The 25,714-nt window shown below is 40.5% G+C and overlaps 1 protein-coding gene across 1 annotated transcript in view; it reads right to left on the bottom strand.

Annotated features, from left to right (window-relative positions):
• GLDC (glycine decarboxylase) overlaps positions 1-1,164 on the bottom strand; it is a 39,119-nt gene extending 37,955 nt beyond the window's left edge. The window contains 3 exon segments of the mRNA XM_030968944.1: positions 772-850; positions 951-1,139; positions 1,141-1,164. Coding sequence (XP_030824804.1) covers positions 772-850; positions 951-1,139; positions 1,141-1,164 — 292 coding nt within the window.
• Positions 1,165-25,714: the final 24,550 nt, after the last annotated feature.

The raw sequence follows: 25,714 nt of genomic DNA, 5'->3' as shown, positions 1-25,714 counted from the left end.
TCCAGCATCATTGTCACAGATTTTGCGCAGAAGTGCAGTTACGCAGATAAAAATTTTGTACTGCGCTTGCTAACTCTTAAAAACGTTAATATCTAAAGCCTCATGAAGTCACATCAAGTTTCCTACAGCAATTTGCTGAATTACTGTGGTGGCACAATAGCTGACTCAGATGTTTAATATTCCCGCAGTTTACCCATAACACTCAATGAAATTTAAATTCTGGCCATTAGTCTACTGTGTATCCATACTACAGAGACAAAGACTTTTCATGCTATTAAGATATGCAGGTTATTATTGGGGGGGGGGCCGAGTGTCAGGGAGGAGGAATAACAAAGAAATCCTGCAGATACACAAGAACCACAAAAAGACAGTGGCTCAGTCCACATTAAGGGGACGATTTTTAGTCATACTTTTCCCTACACGTTAGGCTCTTAGGACAAAGTAAAATCAATGGAGCACTTGACCTCCAAAGCGAGTTTTCGAGCAGCCCTTGTCTGCTACACATATTTTCCTACCGATTTCCGAGAGGACAGCAGCAGCCAAATTCATCTACGGAGTTGTTCGGAGAAGAATGAAGTGTCGGTGATTGTGCTGCTACGCGTGTTTAAGTCTTACCCCGCACTTCTGCTCGGGCGGTAAGATCAGACCGCTACACGTGTCAGGGGGACATGGGGGGCAGGGGGCGCGCACCCCGAGTGCCCCCCGCCCCCACTGGCGGCCGGAAGGGGTCGCGGGGAGTCCGGGAGCACCCCGGGCCATGCGGTCACTTACAGACGTGGTCATCCATCCTCAGCGGCCTCCGGAGGCGGATGCTGGCCGGGATGGTTTTGTCCATCAGCTCCTCGACGCTCTGCAAGAAGCGCCCGCACGCCGTGGTTAGCTCGCGCGGGGCTGCACAGCCCGCACCGGGAGGGTCCGGCCGCGCAGCTCCCGCCCCGCACGGCGCCTACCTGCACCCCGACGGTTCGCAGCATCTCCCGCTTCTCCTGCTCCCGGGGCCCGATGTGCCGCCGGGAGAAGTCATCGTGCCGCGGCAGGAGCTGCTCGATGCACCGCGCCGCCTCCCCGCCACCCCAGCGCCGCTGCCCCGCCGCCGGCGGCGCCCACAGGTGCGGCGCCCCGCGGGCCGCCAGCCGCCCCCCACCAGCGCCCGCAGCTCTGCATGCCCCCAGCCCAGCCCAGCACAGCACAGCACGGCCACCGCCGGGCGCTCGCACTTGTGAGCGGGGGCGGCGCGGCGCGGCCCCCACCGCCCGCGCCAATGGGGCCCCGGGGCGGTGCCGCGCTCGGCCCGCCCGCCGCCACCTGCCCGCCCGCCCCCGGCCGTGACCCCGCGGGGAGGCCGCGCCGAGCATCCCCTGCCGCGCTGACCCGGCTCTGCCCCGGCCTACGGGCACGCCGCGGAGGACATTTTCCCAGTAGACAGAGCTTTCGTTCACAAAACGAATAGGAGAAAAAGGTTTTTGTGTTTCCTTAGCAGAGCGTGGAGTTGCTTTCGAGCGGCGAGCTGTAGGATGAGCAACACACTGTCCATAGCTGTTACTGGGGCGTGTGTATCTGTGTGTCTGTGTTTATTACTCCTTTAACTTTTGGTGATGTTAGTCCTGGGGAGCAGAGAGGTAACTAGAACCTACTTTCCCCCATCTTTCAGTTCTGTGTCTCTCTGAGGATGATATGATCATAGTTACAAACTTGTGTGTTTGATTATAAACAGATGCCCACATTTCTTCATCTTCCAGAACTAACCCCAGAGTTGCCACATTGAGGATATATATTTGAATCAACATTTAAATAAAATAACAATGAAAGAAAAAAATCCAAGATGTTCATTAATTTAATCTTAATTGTATCACAGATCTATTGCCTCCTGAATTTAGAAAAATAACTGATCACTACTTTGGAACCTAAAAGTGGGCTTACTTTGCACCAAAGATCACTGATTCATGCAAGCTCTCCATTCCTGTAGTAAACATGAAATTACTTCTCTGATATAATCTGAGCTACCATAAATACTGTATTTTAAAGGAAAAGGCCCTCACAAATTTATGCTGGTATGTATTTGGAGTAATGATTTGAGTCCCTGGTTTCAGAATCAGAGATCCCCAAATTAAGTGAGATGGAGTTTGCTTTGAACAGCAAAGCTGCTTGCTGCAAGGGTTCATGATACAAATCCAGTATTGACTTTACTGATAGTTATTAAAATACAAATATATGTTGCTTTTCTCCTCTATTTATATATATTGCTTCTCTACAAATGTGATAGTAGCAGGAAGGACATTAAAACTTTGCTGTAGGTTTTATCTTGAAATCATATAAGTGAAATAGAAATATTAGTAAAATGCATTAAAACCATGATTGTAACAAATTAATTCCCATTATGACTTTGTACCTACGTAATTCCTTTTTAAAGTGAATCTAATGCTTTTTGAAAAAAATTGGAGATTGTGTTCAAATATTCTTTCAGACTATGTTCAAATAATAAATGTCCTTAAAAATTTATCCCTTTTCTCTGTCAGGTAGTATCAGGATGATATTTCACACAAGACATTACAGTCAATTCACTCAAAATTGTAACTTTGCCGGAATTGTTTCTTCAATGTGAGGTCAGAGTTTTATGGCTATCTGTAGTGCTTTAGGAAGTAAAGTCTGAGGAAATAGAGAAGCATCCCAAACAATATCTTTTCTATCCATATTTCTTCATTTTCCAGAGCTAATCCAGATTTAGTTCAACTTGAAAACTATGCATTGGAGCAGGAAGACTGGAGAGGTATCCCACACAGTAATGTCAAGGTATGCCCACTTCACCTTGGAAAGCACCACATCTGGAGTGCTTTGTTAAGCCACTCTATGGATAATGCTTTTTTTATTCAGAACCTCAGCACAGACTTCAGCTTAGCATGGGCTATGTGTAATCACTGTGATAGAGATACTAGCCTGGTTTATGTGCTTGATCAGTTAGACAGCTCTTTAGCACCTTTTTGAAAACTATTCTTTATTGCCTTAGCTAGCAAAATAGGAATCTTGAACAGAAGATGCAATAGAAAGTGAAGCTTGGATATCAAAGGTGACTAGTGCTTTGATATCAAATCAAGAAAAGCTAGCTAGTCTTGTAGCCTTGAATAAATGTATCACTTCAAAATACATAGCCAACAAACCCAGCTGTTTTCTTCATGTATATCAGGAGAAGAAAGGAGGTTTCTTGGAAGAGAAGAAAGGATTAGGAAACTGCATCTTGCTATTATCACAGCTATTTGCACAAAGCTCAGAGGTGCAAATGTCTTTGCCTGATGAGCTGACCACGTGAGCTGCTATGTAACTTTTTGGGACATCAGTTTTGTTAGACTTTAAAAGGAGTGCCCTATACCCTTTAAATCAAAGTGACATGTTATATGTACTTTCTCTAACATTGATATTTTTAAGCTTTCTCTGAATGTCTTGACACCAGTTGTGATTTAGATAAAAGAGCTATTGCAGTTCTAATACTGCAAGGTTCATGGGTGGTGATGGAATTATCCTTCTGTCCTCTTTTAAGATAATGAATTATCAGAATAAGAAAATTCTGTTGTATTCTTTTAAGATTCACTCCAGTTCCCTCCTATAGAGGGAAATCTATGCCAGCTGATGTGCCTCTGCACCACTGTACGCCAGAACATAGAGACTGGGTCAGATTACAGTGTTATCTGTAGTCATAACCAATTTCTGATTCTGGCCAGTGGCAGCTACCTAAGGTGAAACACAAGACTAGGCAAAAAGATGTACTGATACCAATCTGCAGTACTTTGGCTACCATCCTGGTAACTGAATCCTTCTGCCTTTAGTAGTCCTTAATGCACTTTTTTTCCCCCCAAATTCATTCAGCTGATCCATGTAAACTCTTAATTGAATAAATAGTTTACTCTTCAAAAGCAGTCATATTATAATCCTTTCTTCCTTTATCTACAATTCCTTAAAGTAGTGAAAAGCACTCATAATATTAAGGACATTTCAACAAGTAAAACAAAAGAAAAAAATGTGAGTATCAGTAAAGACAGTCCAACATATGCTGACTTGTGTTCTGATTTGTTCTGTAGAAATTCCTCAAAAGAAAGAAAGTTTTTAGCAGTTTAAATTACTATCTGCATGGTTGCTCCTGTTTATGGATTTGTAGTGTAACTGTAAATAGGTTTGGGTTTGTGCTGCATTGCTGCCTTTTAATTTGAGACATCTTTAACAAAGATTTTTTTTCTCTTCTGAAAGTATATCTGTAACATGATTCTTTGTTTAAAATAATATTTGAAAAGTACTATGGCTGTCAATACATAAAGAACAACGCAGCTTCTTGTCCACCAACACCTTCAAGTCATTCTCTTCAGGGCTACTCTCAATCTATCTTTGCCCAGACAGTATTTGTGTTTGAGATTCCTCTCATCCAAGTGCAGGACCTCACACTTGACCTTATTGAACTTCCAGAGGTTTACAGAGGCACACCTCTCAAGCCTGTCCAGGTTGCTGTGGATGGCATCCCTGCCCTCCAGCGTGTTGACTGAACCACACAGATTGGTGTTGTCATCACTGGTCTCCACATGGACATTGAGCAGTTGACCACAACTCTTTGAGCACAGCCGTCCAGCCAATTCCTTCACCCACTGAGTGATTCATCCATCAAGTCCATGTGTCTCCAGTCCAGAGACAAGGATGGTGGGCAGGACACTGTCCAATGCTTTGTACAAGTCCAGGTATATGATGTCAGTTGTTCCTCCCTCATCCACCAGTGCTATAATCCTTCATAGAAGGCTTCCAAATAGGCACAATTTGCCCTTAGTGAAGCCATGCTGGCTGTCACAAATCACCTCCCTGTCCTCCATGAGGCCTAGCATGGTTTCTACAAGGATCTGCTCCATGGACTTGCTGAGACCATGAGATGACACTGATTGGCCTGTAGTTCACTGCGTCTTCCTTATTTTCATATTTTCTAAAATGGTTATCCTTCCTATTTTCTAGTCAGCAGGAACTCCAACAGACTGGGGATAGTCACTGAATATACATGTAAGTATCCATGAATATTATTAACCTTGGAGTAAAGCCATTCTAATTCCATTTAATGTGTGGACAAATGCTGAAGAAAGCAAGTGTCAGAAAGTTTTTAAGGTACTAGGTATTAGTTTGTTTTTTGCATTTCCTCTGTCAGAGAGCACCACAGTCCTGCTTTTCCCTCCAACTAGGTGTTCCAGGAGTAAAGAGCAACTCCAGGGCATGGTCCCACAGGTATAATCATATCAGGGTGAGCCAGGTGTTGGTAGTAGGATCCATTGACAGTCCCAGGCAAGAGATGAACCAGGTCCAGGCAAGAGCAAAAGGAAATGAGACTACAGGTAGGACAACAGACCAAGTTTCATCTTCAATCTGAAATCCATACAGCAGACAGGAATAAAGACAGTGGCAATGGACATCTGAGAGCTACATTCAGGAGGAAAACTAGCTACCAAGTGGGTTTGAGGTCTGCCCAGCTAGCAGGGCCAGACAAGGCTGGAGACCAACACAGGGCAAGACAGCTGAGGGTCCAGGGCCATGGTGAAATGGAGACCTTGGTTCACAAGCAGTGTGTCCGTGCCCTGGGTGAGCCTGGTCAGGGTCAGTAGATTCCAGAGGTGCACTTGGTGTCTGGACTTTCTCCTGTAACAATCACATGGTTAGGTGGGGACCCTCTGTAGGCTTTGCCCTAGAATAATTTTAAAAGCCAGGCTTTTAAATTGTTCTTAACCCCCCTTAATAATCCAGTCCTCTGGCAAAAAAAATCTCTTAATCCTTCAACCTTTTAAACCTCTTTTAAATCTTTTTCATACTTCAAGTCCTTTTATATTTGGAGTTGGGTATTTCCACAGAAGAGATAAAGAGCATTAACTCCAACCATCACTGTTTTGATCTCCATCTGCCACTTTGCTCACTGATGCTGTGCCTAACTGAACTGCCCAACACTTCCTTGACACATAGCCAAGCAGGGCAGCTGCTGCTCAGTCTATGGCAAACACTTCTCCTTCCTAAAAACTCAAATTACAATAAAATACATGGGGTATTTTCCCTGTTATCACTGTCAATCCTTACAAAAGCCCACTAATGTCCTCTATAAACCTTCCCACAAAGGGCAGAAGGAGCTGCACTGGATTTCTTACAAAGGCAGAATTATTTGCTGCTGCATAGGTGATTTTCTAGTCTCTCTTTTTTGCCATTTGCTCTTTTTTAAGTTGGTTCAAAGGTAAGCTTGATAGACCTTGAATGCAAATTCAGTTACTTAATACTGTGTATGTTAACCTTTTATCATGTTATTTGTGTCCATTGGCTTTTCAATACTGAATATGACTATATGATAAGAGTAATGCTTATGTAATTATATCAGGAGGTGTTATCTATTATGAATACCTTTGTAATAGACATTGCATGACAAGAATTTCTCTTGCCTAATCTAGTTTTATTAGGCAATAAAAAAGTTCTCCCTGGCACAGAGAGACCTGTATACTCCTGACCCTAACAGGTGCACTATGATGACAAGGTACCGAGATATTCTTTGGGAAATAAACATCTGACCTCTTATTCTTATCTAGGAGTTAAAGGTATTACACAACAGAATACGCAGATTTTGCAAATTCAGGAAATCTAAAAGTTGAGACTTGTTTTTTCAGAAGACTAGATTTTGTATATGCATAGAATTTTTTTGTTATTTTTAGAGTAGAAAGGGAATTATCTTTACCTTTGTTTGTTCTTCAGCTAGCACACCTATACAAACTGCTGAGATGACATGTTGCAAAAATTTTTCTTTCAAAAAAAATCTCAAATCCTAGATGTCTATCTAGATTATCAGTCCAAAAGATATTAGTGAAACCATCACTCATCTTGAAAAACACTGAATAAAAATCCTCCTCCTGTTGTAAGATTGGGTCACAGCTGCTTGTCTTTGAGGGTTTGAACAAGATCTCTTAGTAAAAGGAAATCTATTACAAAGCCATTTTCCTTGTCACTGTTTGAGTTAAAATTCTATGAATTTCTCTCTATAAATCAGAGAAGTTCCAATATGGCAAATCTCTTTCATCTTTGTATCTTTGTATCAAGAAGAAATCCTGCAGTTCTTTAGGGGAACTTACCTTTCTGGGGAGTTTCTGAGTCCTCATCTGCTTAAAGAAAGCTGTTGCTTTCAGAACTGTAATGATTGATGATTTTAAGGGATTATTTAAACCAGTTCTGCAAATGCAGCAAGTGATTCCGTCAAAACATACTTTCTATCTGGCTCTAGGTGGCCTACAATCAGTTATGGCACTGTGTTTGGTCATAGTCTGACTATGCCTACATATACATGGATTTGTCCATATAAATGCAGAAGTTCCTGAATGAATCAAGATAAGATTTCATTATATTGTGTCTATCCTAAAAAGAGGGGTGATTTTTTTTGATGAATAAGTTTTGCTAACCTACCAAATGATCACAGGAGATGAATATCACAGGCAGTACAAGCTAGGAAGTGGCTCTGCATAGTGAGGATAGGGGAATGAAAGAAATGGGACTGGTTCTTCTGATAACAAACTAGAAGCTGCCAAGATTGGTTCAGCTATCTTCTTGACCATTTGCAGTTGGTTAGAGTATGTGATACTTTTCAAACTCCTAGTGAACATATCTACCTGAACTCGTAAATATAGATCAAGACTGAACCATTACTGAAGAATTAGTCTCTGAAATCAAAAGTGAATAAATACTTTAATGTTACATAATATCTTAGTTAACATATAACTTAGAAAAGAGTAAGATGTTGCAATGTCCTGGTTGTGGTATTAGATATCTTTTTGCTGTTCCTGCTTAAAAAAAAAACAAAATGAAAAAAAAGAAAGTAAAAACTATTAAACACAGTTACAATATAAGCTCCTTAAAAGGACTAGGTCACACACACTTACTAGACTTCTTAAGATGCAGCAGCCATAGTTCCTGTAAACATGCCAAATGCAGTAAGCATGCTTTACCTGACCATGACTCACCATTCATTTATGGTCCCCCAGAGATGGCACATGATTTGTACAGCCATGATTCTGCAGTTCTGGCCACAGAGCATGCATTAATGTTGATTCAGTGCAGTACTGCATTAACATACTTTGACTCTCTTCAGGATTTAAACTCAAGAAAATGAACTTCAACTAATCCAGAATTTTGGTTTTTAGTGCAATGTGGTAAGGCAATATCCTGACTCATATGGAGAAGGAAAAATGCTCAGACTTTGGGGGAGCAATTGGGAAGACAGACTGCAACAAGAAAATGAAAAATGCAGCTTGGAATATCTACTTGACAGATTGATAGGAAATGCTGGTCATTGTCAATATGGTTTATGTGGAAGAAAGGTGATGGAATAAGCAGCTGGTTATTCCATCAGAATAGAAACTGCAACAGGACTGGCCAGTGGCAAAGAATAAGAGAAAAAACTGAGAGTGAGTTAGGAGTAACAGAGAATCTAATGCTGAAAAAATAGTCAAATATCTACCTATTTACTAAATAAAGTAGGCATCCTAGGGAAAAATCAGCAATCTTAAATATTCTAAAAATATATTCTAATGCATATGTCTAGAGACTGGATAAGACTGCAGAGAAAATCCTAAATCTTAATTTCTTGATTTTCAGTTCTTCAGTTGATTTGGATGTAAAGATAGCCAATAGGTAATTAAATTAGCATAGTCATACACAATGATGAGGGAAGCTGAGAAATCTCAGATGCTACTAACAATTCGCTTGCTGTTTTTCAACATATTTATGATAAAGAAAGAACACACCATCTCATATAATTTTCTCATTACAGCCACGCTCCCAAAGGATGACATGGCAAAATGTTAAGTAACAGATGAACAGAAGCAAGAAGTCCTAATTTCCATAGTACTCTTTTCTGAAAATTATATTGTTTCATACTACCTCTGCTTTTATAGCACTCTATACCCATTACCCATGGATTAATCTATCTTCACTTTCCTATGTACATCTAGTTAATTAAGGCTAGCCTGTTAATTTACTACTGCTGTATGGGAACATTAAAGATCACTATCTTCTAACAGTGCTAATATATTAGCCTCCCTAAGTGCAAATATTTAAAATGTATCATCTCTGTGCTTACGTTAACCAATTGCAAAATGGCATTATGCAATTCTGTCTTTGGTAATCTGTCAAAAAAGTTGAAATAAATAATAGGATCAAAGCACATCTGTTTTTTACTTGATTAAGGTTTCCATGAGCTAGAAATACAGCCTCTGAAAAATTTGCAGAAGGTAAGAGCACAATCACACTTCCTTGTCTGAATGACAGCTGCTTTTTAAAACATAATATAATGTAATTATAAGGAGCCTCCAGAAACAAAACCACATAACTCTCCTTACTATTCCAACAGAAGTTTTGTATTCTGTAGAAAAAAATTAAAAGCCAGAAATATGTCTTTCCAAAGAAACAGCCTAGACACGTTGGTAGGGAAAACACTGGGTGAGGAGTACTAGCTAATACAGTCTATACCTCCTTGTCTAAGCAATTCTTAATCAAGGTAAGCAATATGCACTCTAAAATGGGACTTAGCACTCAGAAACACCTAAAGTAATAAAAAGCAGTAGTGGCATTGAAATCAAAATAATAGAATCATTTTGCTGTCCTGGACATATCTCATTAACCCATTCAGTCATATATGAAATAAACAAATAATTAAACTCAGGTCACCCATTACTAAGAAGTAGATAATAAAACCTGGAAATTTATTACCTTACATTTTAAATTTATGACCAGTATCAAGGAGTATGTGTCATGTTTCTCTAAGAATATTTATTTATAAATTAGCCTGAGCATTTCAGCAATTATTTAGCAGGAAATAACAGAAGAAATGAAAAATGGATGAAGAGATGCAAAAAAACCTGCATGGTAGTAAGATAATTTAAAGAAGTATAAGGCTCTGCAATTTTAATGTATATGGAAATGTATATGAATAGTAATATTTGTCAACAAAACAACTAAATGTTCAGTGAAATAGTCTGTCCAAAAACTGGAGAATTTCCAACAGCCTGTTTAACTAAAACAATCTGAGAATCACAGCTTTAAGGGTTCTATTTCCTTGTAAAATAATTTTACTCATCTGAAGTTTTAGTCCTGTTCAGAAAATCATGCAGATAAAAAAGATTGACAACTTTCCCTCTGGGTACCTTGAGCCATCTGCCAAATGTTTTTGTTTGGCTGCCTAATAAAATATGAAGTAAATTACTTGGTATTAAGTAATATAAAAATGGTAATTTTTTCTTGTTCTCATTAATAAGATTCTTCATATTCCTTTTCTTAAGGAAGACCCTACAGAAGTCAACACAGTGTCAATCATATGATTATACTTACCAGGGAATTTATCACAAACTCTTAGCAAGTTAAAAGTTAATGTAAAATCTAATTTTCTTTGTGCCCCCCATCCCTGTCCCCCAGTGTCTATCTGTTCCTACTCCCACCCATCCAATCACCCAGTCATATATCACTACATATTTCACTCCTCTGCCCTGCAGAACCTGGTGAACTTGTTCTGACAGAAGATTTAGAAGTAGGATGTACTGGATGTGAACTATGTCCTGTTCACTTGCTATGGGTTGAGTAAATCCTCATGCTCCTCAAAATCCTCGCCTTCCAAAAAATCAGTGTTCCCCTTTGCCAGTTTTAAGAGCCTAGGGAGAAAAAGGACCATAGAAAAGACATTTGGATGGAGCAAGGGAGGCTTTTGGTGGGAGGGGATCTGCCAGCTTCCCTCTAAGTAAATATTATCAGTGTGTGCTTGGGCTTGTGAAAGTACAAAATGTTACATCTGAGTGTCACTTTGTATTGATTCAGAGAAAGATACAAATAATACACAAAGCTATAATAAATAACATGTCAGTTTTAAAAATAACAATGAACAGTGTGACAAACACTTGTTGTATAGCTATTCTTAGAAAAAACAACAATGAAAATCACTGTTTTGATGCTGACCATCTTCCAAAATTGGTCAATTCTGTTCTGAAATGTGGCCAATATTTTGTGCTTTTTGAATACCCACGACTGTCAAATTACTTATATTTTTAGTGAAATAAATACAGAATAGGTATTTGGTAGAAAGTGCAAATATATTTCTATTTATTACAAAAATGCCTTTATTTTATCTGTTTACTTCACAAAATTTCTGAAAATTAAATTATTACCATAATTTCTTGCATATTTCAGATACTTTTCCAGTAATTAATATTCTAATAGTCATTTCACTCCCATATTAACTAGAGTTTGCACTATGGCTACTTCTTATTTTATATGGAATATAATATTTTTCTCTTTCTACCTACCAACATTTTTTCTCACAGATAAAAAGTAAGAAGTTGAGTCTCTCCTTTCCCACAATGGTCCTATGTGCAAAGTGCAACTTGTTTTTGATGTCTTTGTAGCTTTATATTCTTCTGTGATGGTCATGGTTATATTGTGCCACATGTCTTTAGCTTGAAAAATCAGTTAAGCAGTCCAAGGGTTGGTGCTAGAGCCCAATGAAAAAAAAAATTATTCCAGCTTCTCACAGCTCAGGAGAGGTTGCTAAGAGGGCATACACTTGTGTAACTATGCAAGATCAAACCTTTTAAATTTTTTCCTAAGTGTGGATTTTTTTCTATCAGTGATCATATTTTTTGTTAAAACATGTATCAGATATAAATGACTTGACAATACTTTGTCAAGCTTCAGATGACAAAAAAAGGGGGAAAAAAGGGTCAGAAAAAATATTAAAAATTACTATGAGTTACAAATGGAAGAGCTAAAAAGTCAACCAGACAAGATGGAATTTATCTGTACATTTCTACTCAGGACAACAGGAATACTGAAAAAAATTGGAGTGCTTTTTCCTTTTGGCATCTACTCTGCCCAAAGGGGAATAAAGCTACTTGCTGCAATGGCAACCTCTTCCTACAATTAGTGTTTTTGTGAAGGAATAGCAGACTGGTGTTCCATCTTCTAACAGGACTGCAATCAGCAGTTATACTGTGTGTCAGAAAGCAGGACTATAGAAATCCAATTCTTCCAAAAACTTGCCTTCCATGCTTAATCTGGGAAAATAAATATATCAGTGGATTTCAGGGAGTCTTGTTTTGACCAATTATGATCATCCTTTTCTCAGTTATGTCATTTTTTGTCCTTATGCATCTATTATTTTCCTGCTTCTTTTGGGTTTTTGTTTGTTGGGTTTTTTTAATTTTGGCGGTTTTTTTTTTGTTGTTGTTTGTTTGCTTGTTTGTGTTTGTTTTTTTGTGTTTTTTGGTTCTGCTCTACTGTTCCTATTTAGTTTCTTTCACACCCTGGGGTGTGTTGGAGAGAAGAACTGGAGATGCAAAAGGCTGAGATAAGAACAATTTACTGGAAGCAGCAATGAGATAAGAAAACGGTTGGCGGTCTCAAATGCTAACTCTGAATGTAAAAAGGCACTGTGTGCATTGCCCTCTGATCCTGAGCCCACCATTGCTCAAATGATCGGGGCATGCCACTGCACAGCAACTCCAAAGCACTCTGCTGTGCTCCAGGCACAGGTCCTCGCTAACGCACAAACATCTGCTCAGGAGGACAACAGGAAACAGCAAGAATAAACTGCTATGCTCCAAGTGCAAGTATTAGCAGAGGCTCTCACAGCCTTTAAGGAGACCATTAAAAACCAGCAATGACAAAAACTAAGGCCTTGCCACAATTGTGGCAAGGAAGGACATTTTGCAAAAGAACCAAAAACAAAGTCATAACAAAAGCATTGTGGGTGTAAAGAGCATTGTCAAGGCACAAAAATTCTCACCAAGTACAGGGATGCCGTTGTCACCAGGCAGGAAACTGCCAGCAGGGCACAGGACAATGGCGCGTGATGACACAAACATCTCTGTCAAGCACGCCAGAGACCACCAGCTGCCCACAAATCAACAGCTACGGTGCATCATCACCAACCTCCCAGCTGCAGTGCCCCCAGGCACCAGACCGGAGGTGCTGACTGCGCAGCCAGTACTTAGAGTGGATATTGTGCATCATACTATTTCCTCAGGACAGTTAGGCCCCGAACAACAGCCACCTAAGTTCTTAATCACAGGAATCAGTAGGACCAGCTCAGAGGGATTTTATGTGACACCTCTGTTCTAATGGTAACTGCAAGCCAAGAAATCACAGTCCTTGCCAGGTGTCCTGATCCCCCATGTTTCATTCCTCATGGAATAATAATTGCACAAGCTTTTCTCTTACCTGAACCACACTGTAGTACCTCCTTATCTCTTGGACTAGGAGGATCAGTCATGGACACTCAGAGATCAGCTGCATTGCAAACCACATGGGAAAAACCATTGTCCTCAAGGGACTTGTTGACACCAGAGCCAACATAACACTAATCTCCAAATGCCACCAGAGTGAAACACAACTCCTTCATTAGACACCTTGTCATGTATTACTGTGCCAGCTTTTGTAGCCTACATTCTATCAGTTTTAAGGGCCCTGATGGATGCATTGCCACTACCAAGCCATTTGTGGTTCAGGATGATATAGTCTTGTGGGGAAGGGACTTATTATCACAGAGGGGAGTAAGGCTGGAAACAAATTTTTAACATGGGCTACTGATGAGCCTGACACCCTAAAATTAACTTGGACATCAAAGTGGCCCATCTGGGTTGGTCAGTGGCCCTTGTCATTTGAGAAAGTGGTTGTGCTTGAACAAGTAGTTAAACAACAGTTAGACAAAGGTCATCGTGTTCCAACTACCAGCCCCTGGAATATCCCCATATTTGTGATTAAAAAACCTCATAGTGGGAAACAGTGCCTCCTCCAAGACCTGAGGAAGTTAATACTATTACTGAGGAAATGGGATCTCTACAGCCTGGTTTACCCTTGCCAACCATGATTCCCAAGAACTGGAACTTTATTACTGATTTAAAGGACTGCTTTTTTAATATTCATTTGCACCCAGATGATGCACCACAATTTGCTTTCTCAGTTCCTTCAATCAATTGGAAAGCACTCTTAAAAAGATGTCATTGGGTTGTGCTGCCACAAGGAATGAAAATTCCCTCCAGAATATGTCACTAATACATGGCTAAAATTTTGTCTCCCATTTGGGAGAAACATCCACACTCCAGTATTTTTCACTATATGGATGATATCCTGATAGCAGTTGAAAACCATCCAGCCCTCCAGGAAACTTCCCAAGATGTTATCTCAGCAGAGCAGAATGCTGGATTCACTGTAACCAAGGGTAAGATTCAACAGCTTACTCCTTGGAAATACCTTGGATACAAAATCACAGAGCAGATGATTACAACTCAGACTTTGCAATTAAAAGACCAATCTAAGACCCTCAATGAGACGCAACAACTCCTGTGAACAATCAGTTGGATTAGATCATTATTAGGAATTACAAATCAGGATTTAGCCCCCCTATTTGATTTACTGAGAGGAGACACAGCTTTGAGTTTTCCCAGGATGTTCAGCAAGGAAGCCCAGGAAGCCTTGAATAAAATGCTGTGAGCCATTGAGTTGCGTCAAGCACATCGACTCAACCCCAATTTACCCTTTTTATTTGCAGTTCTGGCATACTTTCATTTGTATGGTTTAATTTTTCAGTGGGATTTAAAAACACAGGACCCCTTATTAATTTTAGAATGGGTCTTTTTATCATACCAACAGAGCAAAATGATTACCACTTGCCGTGAAATCATATCTCAACTAATTCTAAAGGCTAGATCCTTGAATCCTCTCCTTTTTGGGGAAGGATTTTTCAGGTATCTTCATATCTCTTCTAATCATTTTGATTGGTTACTTCAACAATCTGAATGTTTTCAATTTTATTTAGCAGATTTCATGGGCCAAATTTTAATTCGTTATCTTAAACCTAAGTTGTTGCATTCTGTGGAGGCCAGAAAACTGGCCAAGGAAAGGCTTGCTGCCCTCCCCTGGAGAACCAACCCCTAAACCATAACCTCCGTGGTTGTGGTGAGCTAAAAGATTTCCCCCAGAATGCTTTGCTTCCATATGTTGATTCTTTGTACCCCATTGGTCCCTCCCCTTTGCTCCGCCCCTGTGCCCTCATCCCATTCATCCTGCTGTTCTACCCTGCCCCTCACTATTCCTGTATAAATCCCAGTTTCCCCTGCCTGTGTGGTCTCTTCATCCCTGGACTCCCTTCAAGGCAGAAGCAATACAGGCTCTCCTTGGAACTCCATGAGGACCCTGTCTCCTTCTTCTGCATCACCGGGATCCTAAAAGAGCTAGATCACTGCGCCCAGGACATCCTTCTAAGGATGCTTCTTAGGAAGGACGTGGCACTCTGACCAATGCTCGCCTGCTGTGACAGCATTCTTCTGTTAAATTAATTTTAAAACCCTTGCAAAGCCCTACCCCTCTTCATGTGATTACATTTTTTTACAGATGGCTCAAGAAAATCCCAGAAATCTGTGATTACCAGGCAGAATCCAAATACAAAGGAATGGGAATCAGATATTGAACAGGTGGAAGACTCACCACAAATAGTGGAGCTCACAGCAGTTGTCTGTGTTTTTTCAAAAATTGTGTTTCCTTTTAATTCAGTTACTGATTCTTTTTATGTTACAGGAGTGGTTGGAAGAGCTGAAGCAGTGTTACTTAAAACAGTCTCCAACAATAACCTATATAATTTACTTAATAAGTAAATTGTAAGTTTCAGGGGCTTTCCCCCTTGTCACCTGGGGAAGGGGATTTGCCTGTGTGTCCACAGATGCGGGACCGAAGTGGATACCAGCCAAGAATGTCAAACCTCAGTTACTGCCATTTCAGGAGCTCACAGAACCATCAGAAGCTCCAACAGGGGACCTAGCGAAGAACCAGAGAGCAATTCCAGGACAAGACCAGGACTCACCAAGGACTCCTAAAAAGACTGAGAATGACATACTCCTTGCTCACAGTTTGTAGCCTTCTCTATTTCCTTCCTCCAAGTAACACCTGGATAGTCTTACAACCAAGGCAAAATGTAGGGGTCGCCCTTGCTAACCTCAACAAACAGGAGAGATCATGTGTCTCTCAGTGGCCAGCCCGAGTAACCCCTTTTCCACCTGTAAGGTAGGGTTACTTATGGATGTGTGGCCAATTCCAGAGGATACCATCTGTGCTCTGCATATCTGGGGTCACAGATCTAAAAACTAGAAGTTTAACTCTGTAGATGATTGGGACCACTGGACCAGCAAATGACCAAATGCACCAACTGAGCCCCAGGAACTGGAACTATTTGGGCCAGTAAAAAGGCACCCTCCCCTAGATCTGCCCCTGTATAAAAGTCCCTGCACACCCGGGCTCATGATCTTTTGTCCCTGGACTCTCCTTGGTAATAAAACATCTTGGAATCTCTATGATTCCCTTGTTCTTGTCTCCGCCTTCGGTGCCTTAGCCCACTGCTGTGCTGTAGACAGCAAGCCCTGCTCTACTGTTGCTCAGATCACATTGCATCTGGAAACAGCCACTCCTGGCGCTTTCTTGGGAGCTAGTGGGTGATTCCAGCACTGTGTCAATATACTTTTCTACTGGATGCATTTCTCTTCAAAAATTTACATCCTATTTCTCATCCTGCAGTTAGGATCACTGATTTTAGTATTTTCCATTTACCAAAATCATGTTGAGCATTTTAAATAGAGTCAAGATCATCATCATCCAAGATAAGTATGCTACTCCACACATGTCAGAAATGTTGCTGTTTTAATCCTTTTCTGATTCTAGTACAGCAGATGCTATTCTTCACTGTTTTAAAGCTAGAAGAAAAAAGAAAGAAAAAATAAAGGAAAAAAAGGTCAGGTGACGTTAAGAATATTTTTGGACTTCCTCTGGTGCTCTGATGTTGTAGGTTTTATTACAGTTGTATTAATGGGATGGATAGCTGTATCTGAGGACAATAATGGCTACATCAAATCAAATAATGAGTGAGACCAAAAATGTACTAATCTTCAAGAGTTTCTTGGTTGATACATTCCAAAATCTTTAATGGTTCTGAATTCATGGTCTTCTCAGAACCATAACAGCATTGCTTTGAATTTAACCAATTTTTTTCTAATCCTTTTAAAGAAGTTTGTAAACTTCTACACTGAAAATAAAGGAAACACATTGTGGACTATCAAATGAAAAGTCAAAATTTATTTCAATATTTAGTTACATTGCCTCTCAAAATGATGAACTGTTAAAACTTCAAATGTAAGAATTCACAGAATCACAGAATCACTAGGTTAGAAGAGACCTTAAAGATCATCGAGTCCAACCCATGCCCTAAAACGTCAACTAAACCATGGCACGGAGTGTCACATCCAGACTTTCTTTAAACACATCCAGGGATGGTGACTCCACCACCTCCCTGGCAGGCCATTCCAGTACTTTATCACTCTTTCCATGAAAAACTTTTTCCTAATATCCAACCTATATTTCCCTTGAGGGAAATAGGTGCAGTTTGAGACTGCGTCCTCTGGTTCCGTCAGTTGTTCCCTGGAGAAAGAGACCAACCCCACCTGACTACAACCATCTTTCAGGGAGTTCTAGAGAGTGATAAGGTCACCCCTGAGTCTCCTTTTCTCCAGGCTAAACACCCCCAGCTCCTTCAGTTGTTCCTCACAGGACTTGTGAAGAATAACTGTGTTCCCAGCCCCTCACCAGCCTCGTTGCCTCCTCTGGACGTGCTCAAGCGCCTCAAGGTCCTTCCCAAACTGAGGGCCCAGAACTGGACACAGCACTTGAGGTGTGGCCTCACCAGTGCTGAGTACAGGGGAAGAATGACCTCCGTGCTCCTACTGGCCACACTGTTCCTGACACAGGCCAGGATGCCTTTGGCCTTCTTGGCCACCAGGGCACACTGCTGGCTCATGTCCAGTCGGCTGGCACCAGTACCCCCAGGTCCCTTTCCAACTACAGTGACCCCAGCCTGTAACACTGCAGGGGGTTATTGTGGCCAAAATGCAGGACTCGGCACTTGGACTTGTTAAACTTCATCCCATTGGACTCTGCCCATCCATCCAACTGTTCCAGGTCTCTCTGCAGAGCCCTCCTACCTTCCAACAGATCAACACACGATCCCAGCTTAGTGTTGTCCTCAAACTTACTAATGAAGGACTCAATCCCCTCATCCATGTCAATAAAGATATTGAGCAGACCTGGCCCAGCACAGACCCCTGAGGACACCACTGCTGACTGGCCCCAGCTAGATGCAGCACCGTTCACCACCACTCTCTGGGCCCAGCCCAGAGAATTCCAGCCAGTTCTGAACCCAGCACAGAGTGCTCCTGTCCAAGTTGTGGGCTGCCAGCTTTTCCAGGAGTGTGCTGTGGGAAACAGCATCAAAGACCTTGCTGAAGTCCAAGTACACAACATCAGCAGCCTTTCCTGCATCCACCATGTGGGTCACCTGGTCATAAAAGGAGATCAGGTTGGTCAAAGAAGATTCATGCATTTCTTTTGGAACTCAGTACATCCCTCCGGGTGTCCAGAGTTGCCGAGGACCCTGCCGGGGGCTCGGAGACCCTGGCATGCAGCCCATAACACCTGGGGGTTTGATTTTGACCCCTGAAGCAAGTTACCAGCCTTGTATGAGGACCTGAAAGTCATAGAAGTTTGAATAGTATAATAATAAAATTATCACAGGGTGAAAATGTAGATTTTAGGATTTTTGGTATGGGGGTTGTGGGAACAAGATGGAGGAACTTGGGCGTGTCTAGCCTTTCTTCTTCTTCTTCTTCTTCTTGTTCTCCATTTTCTGCGGTGATGTTGGCACTTTGAGATTGGTTTAGAGTAGAAGTGCACTGTCTAACATAAGTGATAGGTATTGGGAATTAAGTGTAAATATGTTATACATAGTTTGTAGTATAAAAAGACAACATCACCTCGGGAGCGGTCAGAGTGCCTGTGGCTGCCCTGCTGAGCAGACCTCCGCTGGGCAGAAAGAAAATTTTATAAATAAGAATTAATAAACAACCTCAAGACCGAAAAGTGAAGAGTCCAGACTCGTTCTTCAGCCGCACAAGCCGAAACAGAGACATCCTACGCATCTCAAAGCAGCAATTAACAACCAGCTACCCGAGATATTTCATGTTAATTATGACTACTGACAAATCACAACTTATTTATTAAAAGATTGTGCCTATGTAGCCTGTAGTTGGCTAAAATTTTTTCTTAACTTTTATATTAGCTTTGTATTATTTTTCTCTACAAATGCTAACCTTTTATATCTTGCTGTAAGATACTACAAAGGAGAACATAAGTGAAAATTTTAAGTGTGGAAACTTTCATCTAGTAAAATTTGCATTCAATTTCCAGTTTCTGAAGAAGATTAAACATAGTGCAGGTTCTAGAAAATAGTATTCTGATGCAATACTTTGGGTTGTATACACTTGGTTACTTTCTTCCTTTATACTTGTTCAGGGACATGAAGGTAGAGCTATTCCAAATACCTTCCATATTATCACATAAAGGGGTAAAAAACACAAAGAATAAACAGTGCAGGTGATGGAAGCAATGCTTTTTAGACTTTATTTTGGTAAAAAAGCTTTCCTAATTTCCACCTATGATCATGGGTGCAGCAGATTTTCCTTGTGGTTGACCTTTCTTGTTAGCCAATTTGTGGCACAGTCCACATCCATCTTCTTTTGACTGGAAAAAGTTGCCAAAGTATTTAATACAAAACAATTTATTTTCATGGTTTCAAATTACTTTGGGGAGTCTTACAGACTAAACTGGGCTTTCAGCTCTTTCCATGGTATCTTTGAGCCAATACTTATTTGGCTGCTGTCTACTGCTTCCTCTCTTCTCCTTCATGACTCTTCTTGGGCAGAGACACACACTCTTCAAGACAACAGGGGAAAAAACCTCACATATGCACCTGCTTAGTAAAAAGGACAGAATATATTTCTGGATGAGGGCTTTACAAAGAGATGTAATAATTTTTTCTCAGTTCAGCCCTCAAATCACACAAATGCAGAAAAAGGACAGTAATAATTGAATGCCACTTGTTTTCAGGTTCATATTTATCAGATTCTGTGTGGACTTCACTTTAGAGAAGTTTAATTTTTAGCTTAAATGCAAGTAGTTTGATTACTGACATAGCCAAGCCTTACTTTCTGCTATTGCAGTCTAAGCATATTAGCTATTTTTTTTGTGGAAGAAAGATACCTTAACTACTTGGGGATGAGGCAAGCAGAAGATAAAGACTGCCATCTATTGTTCCAAAATAAAGCACAGTTTGTGCACATAGCAAGAGACCATGAACATCCTGAGTTCGGTGCTCCAGCCATCTCTACCACTTTCCCAATACAAATATTTTGGTTCCCCTAACATATGAACTTTTATCTGAGTGGAATCCATTTTGGTCTATGCCAAATTTATAAACTGAAAGACTTTTCCACTTTTCAGTGAATGGCATCAACAAACCAAATTCACAGGAAGTATAAAGTACCTGGGTGAGGTGTTTAATGACAAGATGTATTTGCTTTCTTTTCTGGTAAACCTATGTACGTGAATTCTATTATTTATTTATAGTGGAGGCAAGAAAAAATTTTTGTTCCTTGTCCTCCTCTGAATATTCATCTTCACCTTGCCATTATCATGGAATAGTTTTTTATACATGTAAAACTACTGAAGCCCATTAAAGTCACACAGGTACTGCAGACAAAATGGACAGATACTGTGAAAATTTTGATCTAGAAAACCATTAGATATAGGTCAGAAAACAGTGTACTGAAAAGAAGACAAATTAATTGACACAGAGGGGAGACAAAGTGACCTGATTATATATTGTTAATTTTTTATCCCTTTCACACTACAGTACAATTAAGACTCTTGACCATCTGTCCAGTACTACTGGAAATCAGAACTACATTTTTCATAAATCTGGCAGCAAGAACATGAGAAAAGAAAGTGTCCTGTCCAAATAACGAACCTTTGACTGCTTGGCTGAACTGGCTGGGAGGCCAGAATCCAGGCCTCAGAGACTTGATGCCTATGTAGACTTGAAATGCACTATTCTAGCACTACAGCCCTGCACAGACAGTATGAAGTAGTCACTCTATTTTATCCTGACATTTTTTGAGAAAAAGAGCCGTCAGCTGAAAGAAATATTGTTTCTAATGAAAGTGATTACTGTTAAATACAATAAGGTTCCCTCTATGTTTAAAATAAAATGTCAAGAGTACATATAACAGAAATAAATGTTTAATGTGAATCCTCAACTTGGAAATTATCTAGTTTGGCCTTTGTAAGAGGTGCATAGATATTCTCAGAATTTCTACATAAAGCAAAAAGGTTCTGAGACAGAGAACTCAAAATACTTTTCATCTGGATACTCACGTTATTGGAAGAAGGATACCTACCAACTGTATCCATAGATAAACTTACTCCCTATTTGTCCTGCTAGTGTTTTTACTGTTCATAATTCCCAGTTAAAATGTGCCTAACTTCATCTTCCTCTCGCAGGAATGTTTAACTGCTACAGAATTCCATGAATGAAATCTGAATGAATGAATTTCCAGAACATTATGAGTTGGAAGCTTACATATTGCTGTCAATATTTTAAAAACATTATGAAAAATATGCAAAACTGACAGAAGAAATACAGTTAAAGAAAAAAAAGAAGTAGTTTCTTATGTTATATAACATTACCAAACTGCATACACTTAATGAAACATACAGGCCACAGAAATTTTCAGAGACTATTGAGAAGAAAGATGTGTGCTAATGTCTTTATAAATATTGTGATGAGTGAAAGTATGGGTGCTAGTGTCTTTGAAATGGAGCCTAATGTCTGTACTAACTTTGGGCAACCGGTTGTTGCAGAGCCCAAACAAGGGTCTGCACAAGCCTGAACTTCTGAACTTAGGGGTGAAATAGCAGGTTCAAGGGGGGGGATATGTGGCAGGTGGTTTTGGGGGGAAATATGTGGTAGGCCTTCAGGAAAGTTGTACCTTCCTAGTACCTTCCCTCAGCCAATGGGGAAAGGAAGAGGACAACATGTGGCAGGGAGTTCAGGATAAAAGGAGGCTGTGCTCTCTGAAACCCTGAGAGAGAAAACCCTGTGGGTGTGTGCCCCAGAGGACTTTCTCACTTTATTTTAATAAAGCTGAAGGACTCCTCTGTCTCCTTGTTAGCCATAAACCTCTGGCATTTGTGAATATTTCTCACACTATTACATTTAAACAGCCAACACTCACACTGTAATTTATAACTTAGTGCATCAGAAGTTGTTAGCAATCCACACAGTCTAGACAACTATATAAGGAGCAGGGCAAAACCCATCCCACTGGCATCCGCTTCTCTGCTTTGGGCCAGCAGTGCTTTGTTTCTGGTATTTGCTGCCATCTCATGTGTTTCAAGAAGTATTGCAGTGGGATTTTAGAAGCCAGCATTTTGTACATCTAAAATTACTTTAGATAGCTATGTGGCTGCAATGTGAAGCAAGTACATTACTTAAAATTCTGGAATGATTTTTTAGTGTTGCTGCTATGTGATATGGAAATGACCTACATTAAAACCAAAATGAAATATTCTGCTCCAATTTGGGTGAAATAGCATGTTGCGACCAATTTTCAACTCTCAGTATAATGAAGGACATTGACATGCTTCCAGACTTCCAGCATAAGGCCACAAAATTGTCAGGAACTGGAGAATATGAGAAGCAGCTGAGGGAGGTAGGTTCAAACAATATTTAAGATAGCAGCAATTTTAATTGAATAATTTAGAGAATATATATTGACAATATAATTTGATTAAAATAAGGGATAATTTGGTTCAGATAATAGCGCATAAGCAAAAGATAACCACGGGGTACGGAGTGCAGGGCTCTTGGACCCCGGCCACCTCACGTACGAGCTTGCCAAGGGAAGATTCCCCCCTTATAAGCCAGGTGTCAATATCATCTCCTCCCATTTTCGATTCATCACACTTCTATCTCCGCCCTCATCACCACCTTTACTGCGCATGCTCCATCCCTCGTTTTGGTGGTCGCACCAGTCTTTTGGTGGTCGTTTTGATGAAGGCCTCTCCTCTTCTTCAATGTCCTTCAATTCACCTTTGGGTTACACATGCGCACCAAGCCAATACAATGTAAGCCAAAACTAACATACTACTATATTTTAGCATCAAAGCAATAAATCTCTTATAATTAGCATTTTCCTGGGGCCCAACCAGATTTTCCCCTTCTTTTTGTTAATTTTGGTAACCGTTATCTCTTGCTATTTCCTCCTATCCTGAACATCTGCAGGGAAGAGGGATGATAGAGCCCCTCCTCTTGCTTTTTTTATTGGCATTTCAACTTTTGAACTGTTTTATTATTTCCAAATATTGATTACTGTATCCATATTTATTACTGTTTCAATTTTATAAGCACGAATCATACCTATTTACCACAAATCCCCCATTTCTCTTCTTGATCATTGATTCATGCTTTATTAAAATGCAGTGCCCTGATATCCTTTATATCTTTCAGAATTTTGATTTTCTCGTTGTCTCATTTCAACTTCAAACTTTTCCAGCATTTTTCTTGCTGCGTCTAATTTTTCACATTTTTTTTCAAATTTGGTTAGCATCTCCTGGGCTATCTCCATTTCTCTAGGTCCCTTGTTCTTTAACACGGGTTGACTTTGCTTTTAGTACCATTATAGATCTTGGTTTTCCTTTTTCTGCTAATTCTGGATCTAGAGGCATTGTTGTAATCTGCATCCCCTGAATCACTGAATGAATTAGCCTAATAAAACACGGAATCATACAAGGCAGAAACAAGAGTCCCAAAATTGAACATAACAACATGAACCCTAACTTTTTCCACCAAACACCTCCAAAGAGGTTATCCCACCAATCTGCTTTCAAGATTGAATTCCACTTTTGTACTGGCACATGAGCCACCCTTTTAATTTCCTCCGCAAGTTCTGTGATGGCTTCCCCATGATCATCAATTTCTACACAGCACTCCAATTTATTAAATCTCCCACAAACTCCTCCTTCTTCTGCTAACAGATAGTCTAGGGCAATTCTGTTTTGGTACACAAACGCCCGCATTTGTGAATATTGCCTGGCCAACATTTTTAAGGCACCGGAGGTGTGATTTGTCACCACCTCCACTACTGCTTGGAGCCTTATCACTCGATTGAACAGGTAAATTGGGGTCCTATACCCCCATGACCCATCCTGAGCCCATGTTGCTGGGTCATAATATGCTATAATTCTTTCTGCAGGCCATTCGTTCTCTCCCCATTTTTGGTTCCCTCCTGCTGTTGGAAAATTGAAATTCAAATCTCTTTTATTCCGCTGCAGGGTTTCATACAGTGGAGTTCCTAACACATTGCTCCTAGACCTCAGCAGAACAAAGAAGGAGGGTTGTATTACTCCCAAGGTACAGGTTCCTTCCCATTTTTGAGGTAACTCATTGTAAGCTCGTTGCTCACAAATCCAATATATCCCATCTGGGGCCTTCCATTTCTTATCAATTTTCTCCGGTTGTTCCCAATAAGACCCAGGCTGTTGATGGATTGGTAGGGGTTAGCTCCAGGACGTCTGTACCAGCATAAATCAATCTGATCACCCCATTCACAGTTTATTTCTTTTATTGGTCCCCAATACCCAGCAGGGGTTTCAGGTCGCCAGACTTTTGAACGATTATCCATATTGACTACCAATGTGGACTTACAAGGAGTATGCCCCACTATTTTATTAAATTTCTTTCTTTCTCGAGTTATACAAATGGTTCCAATTACTTGATGGCTTAAAATCCATCCTTCAGGTCTCTTCAATGTTCCAGGAATTTGGATGTGATTCCACTTTAAAAATTGCTCTGGAGCTAAGCTCTCACCTTTCCACAGCCATCTTTCAGCCATTTTTAGACCTCCATAAATCCATCATTTGGATAATCCCAGTTCTGTGGCAATCTCTTGCATCAATCCCACAAACAGGTTCTTACTCAAGGCTGGCAGGTCCCAATCTTTTATACAATTCAGCCAATTCTTTTGACTCTTTTCTCCTGTTCTTTCCTCTCTTCCAGTTTGTTTCGTTTTCTTCTTTCATTTTCTTTTTCAATTTTTCTCTTAGTGCCTGGCTTCCCATGCCTATACTTGGATCATCTTCATTATCATCTCTTTTAAAACAAAAGAACCTTTCATATTGAGGGCAAATCTGATTACCATGGGGATAAGGAGCTTGTCCATTATATCCCAGATTTTTCCCTATCCAATTACATCTTTCCCTCCTTAACACAAACATCTATAAAACTGCTGCGATTGTAGCAGGCAGAACTAACACACGGGTGTGTCACAAACACAGATTCCATCTTGTCCTTAATCCACACAGGGTGATTGCAGTAGTCACAAATGTTGAAATTGCTGGGACTTGGTTTTTGCCCTGTTTGCTTTTTCATTGCCGATCCTTTTATTTTTTTTTGAACTCTGTCCAGTGTGGCTTTCTGGCTTTGGCCAACTGTCCAGGGTACCAGAATGATTACAGTGAAAATAATCCTCAGGAAATCTGCCTTTCTACCTTTCTCAAGGCCCCTTGGGTTGCAACCAAGGGCCGAGATGCCAGGCTTCTCGGTAGCAAAGGTAATATCCCGGGATCTAGTCACTGGTGCTTTTTGTTTCCTTGGTACCCATAGCCCCACAGAGTTTGCTTGTCCCCTTTTAAATGCTATTTCTCAGTTCTGGCTGGTTAAGAAGAGATAATTAAAATGAAAAGAACAGGGAAAAGGTTAGAC

The sequence above is a fragment of the Camarhynchus parvulus genome, chromosome Z (assembly GCF_901933205.1).
Source record: "Camarhynchus parvulus chromosome Z, STF_HiC, whole genome shotgun sequence".
NCBI lineage: Eukaryota > Metazoa > Chordata > Aves > Passeriformes > Thraupidae > Camarhynchus > Camarhynchus parvulus.
This window is presented reverse-complemented; position numbering and strand designations above follow the sequence as displayed.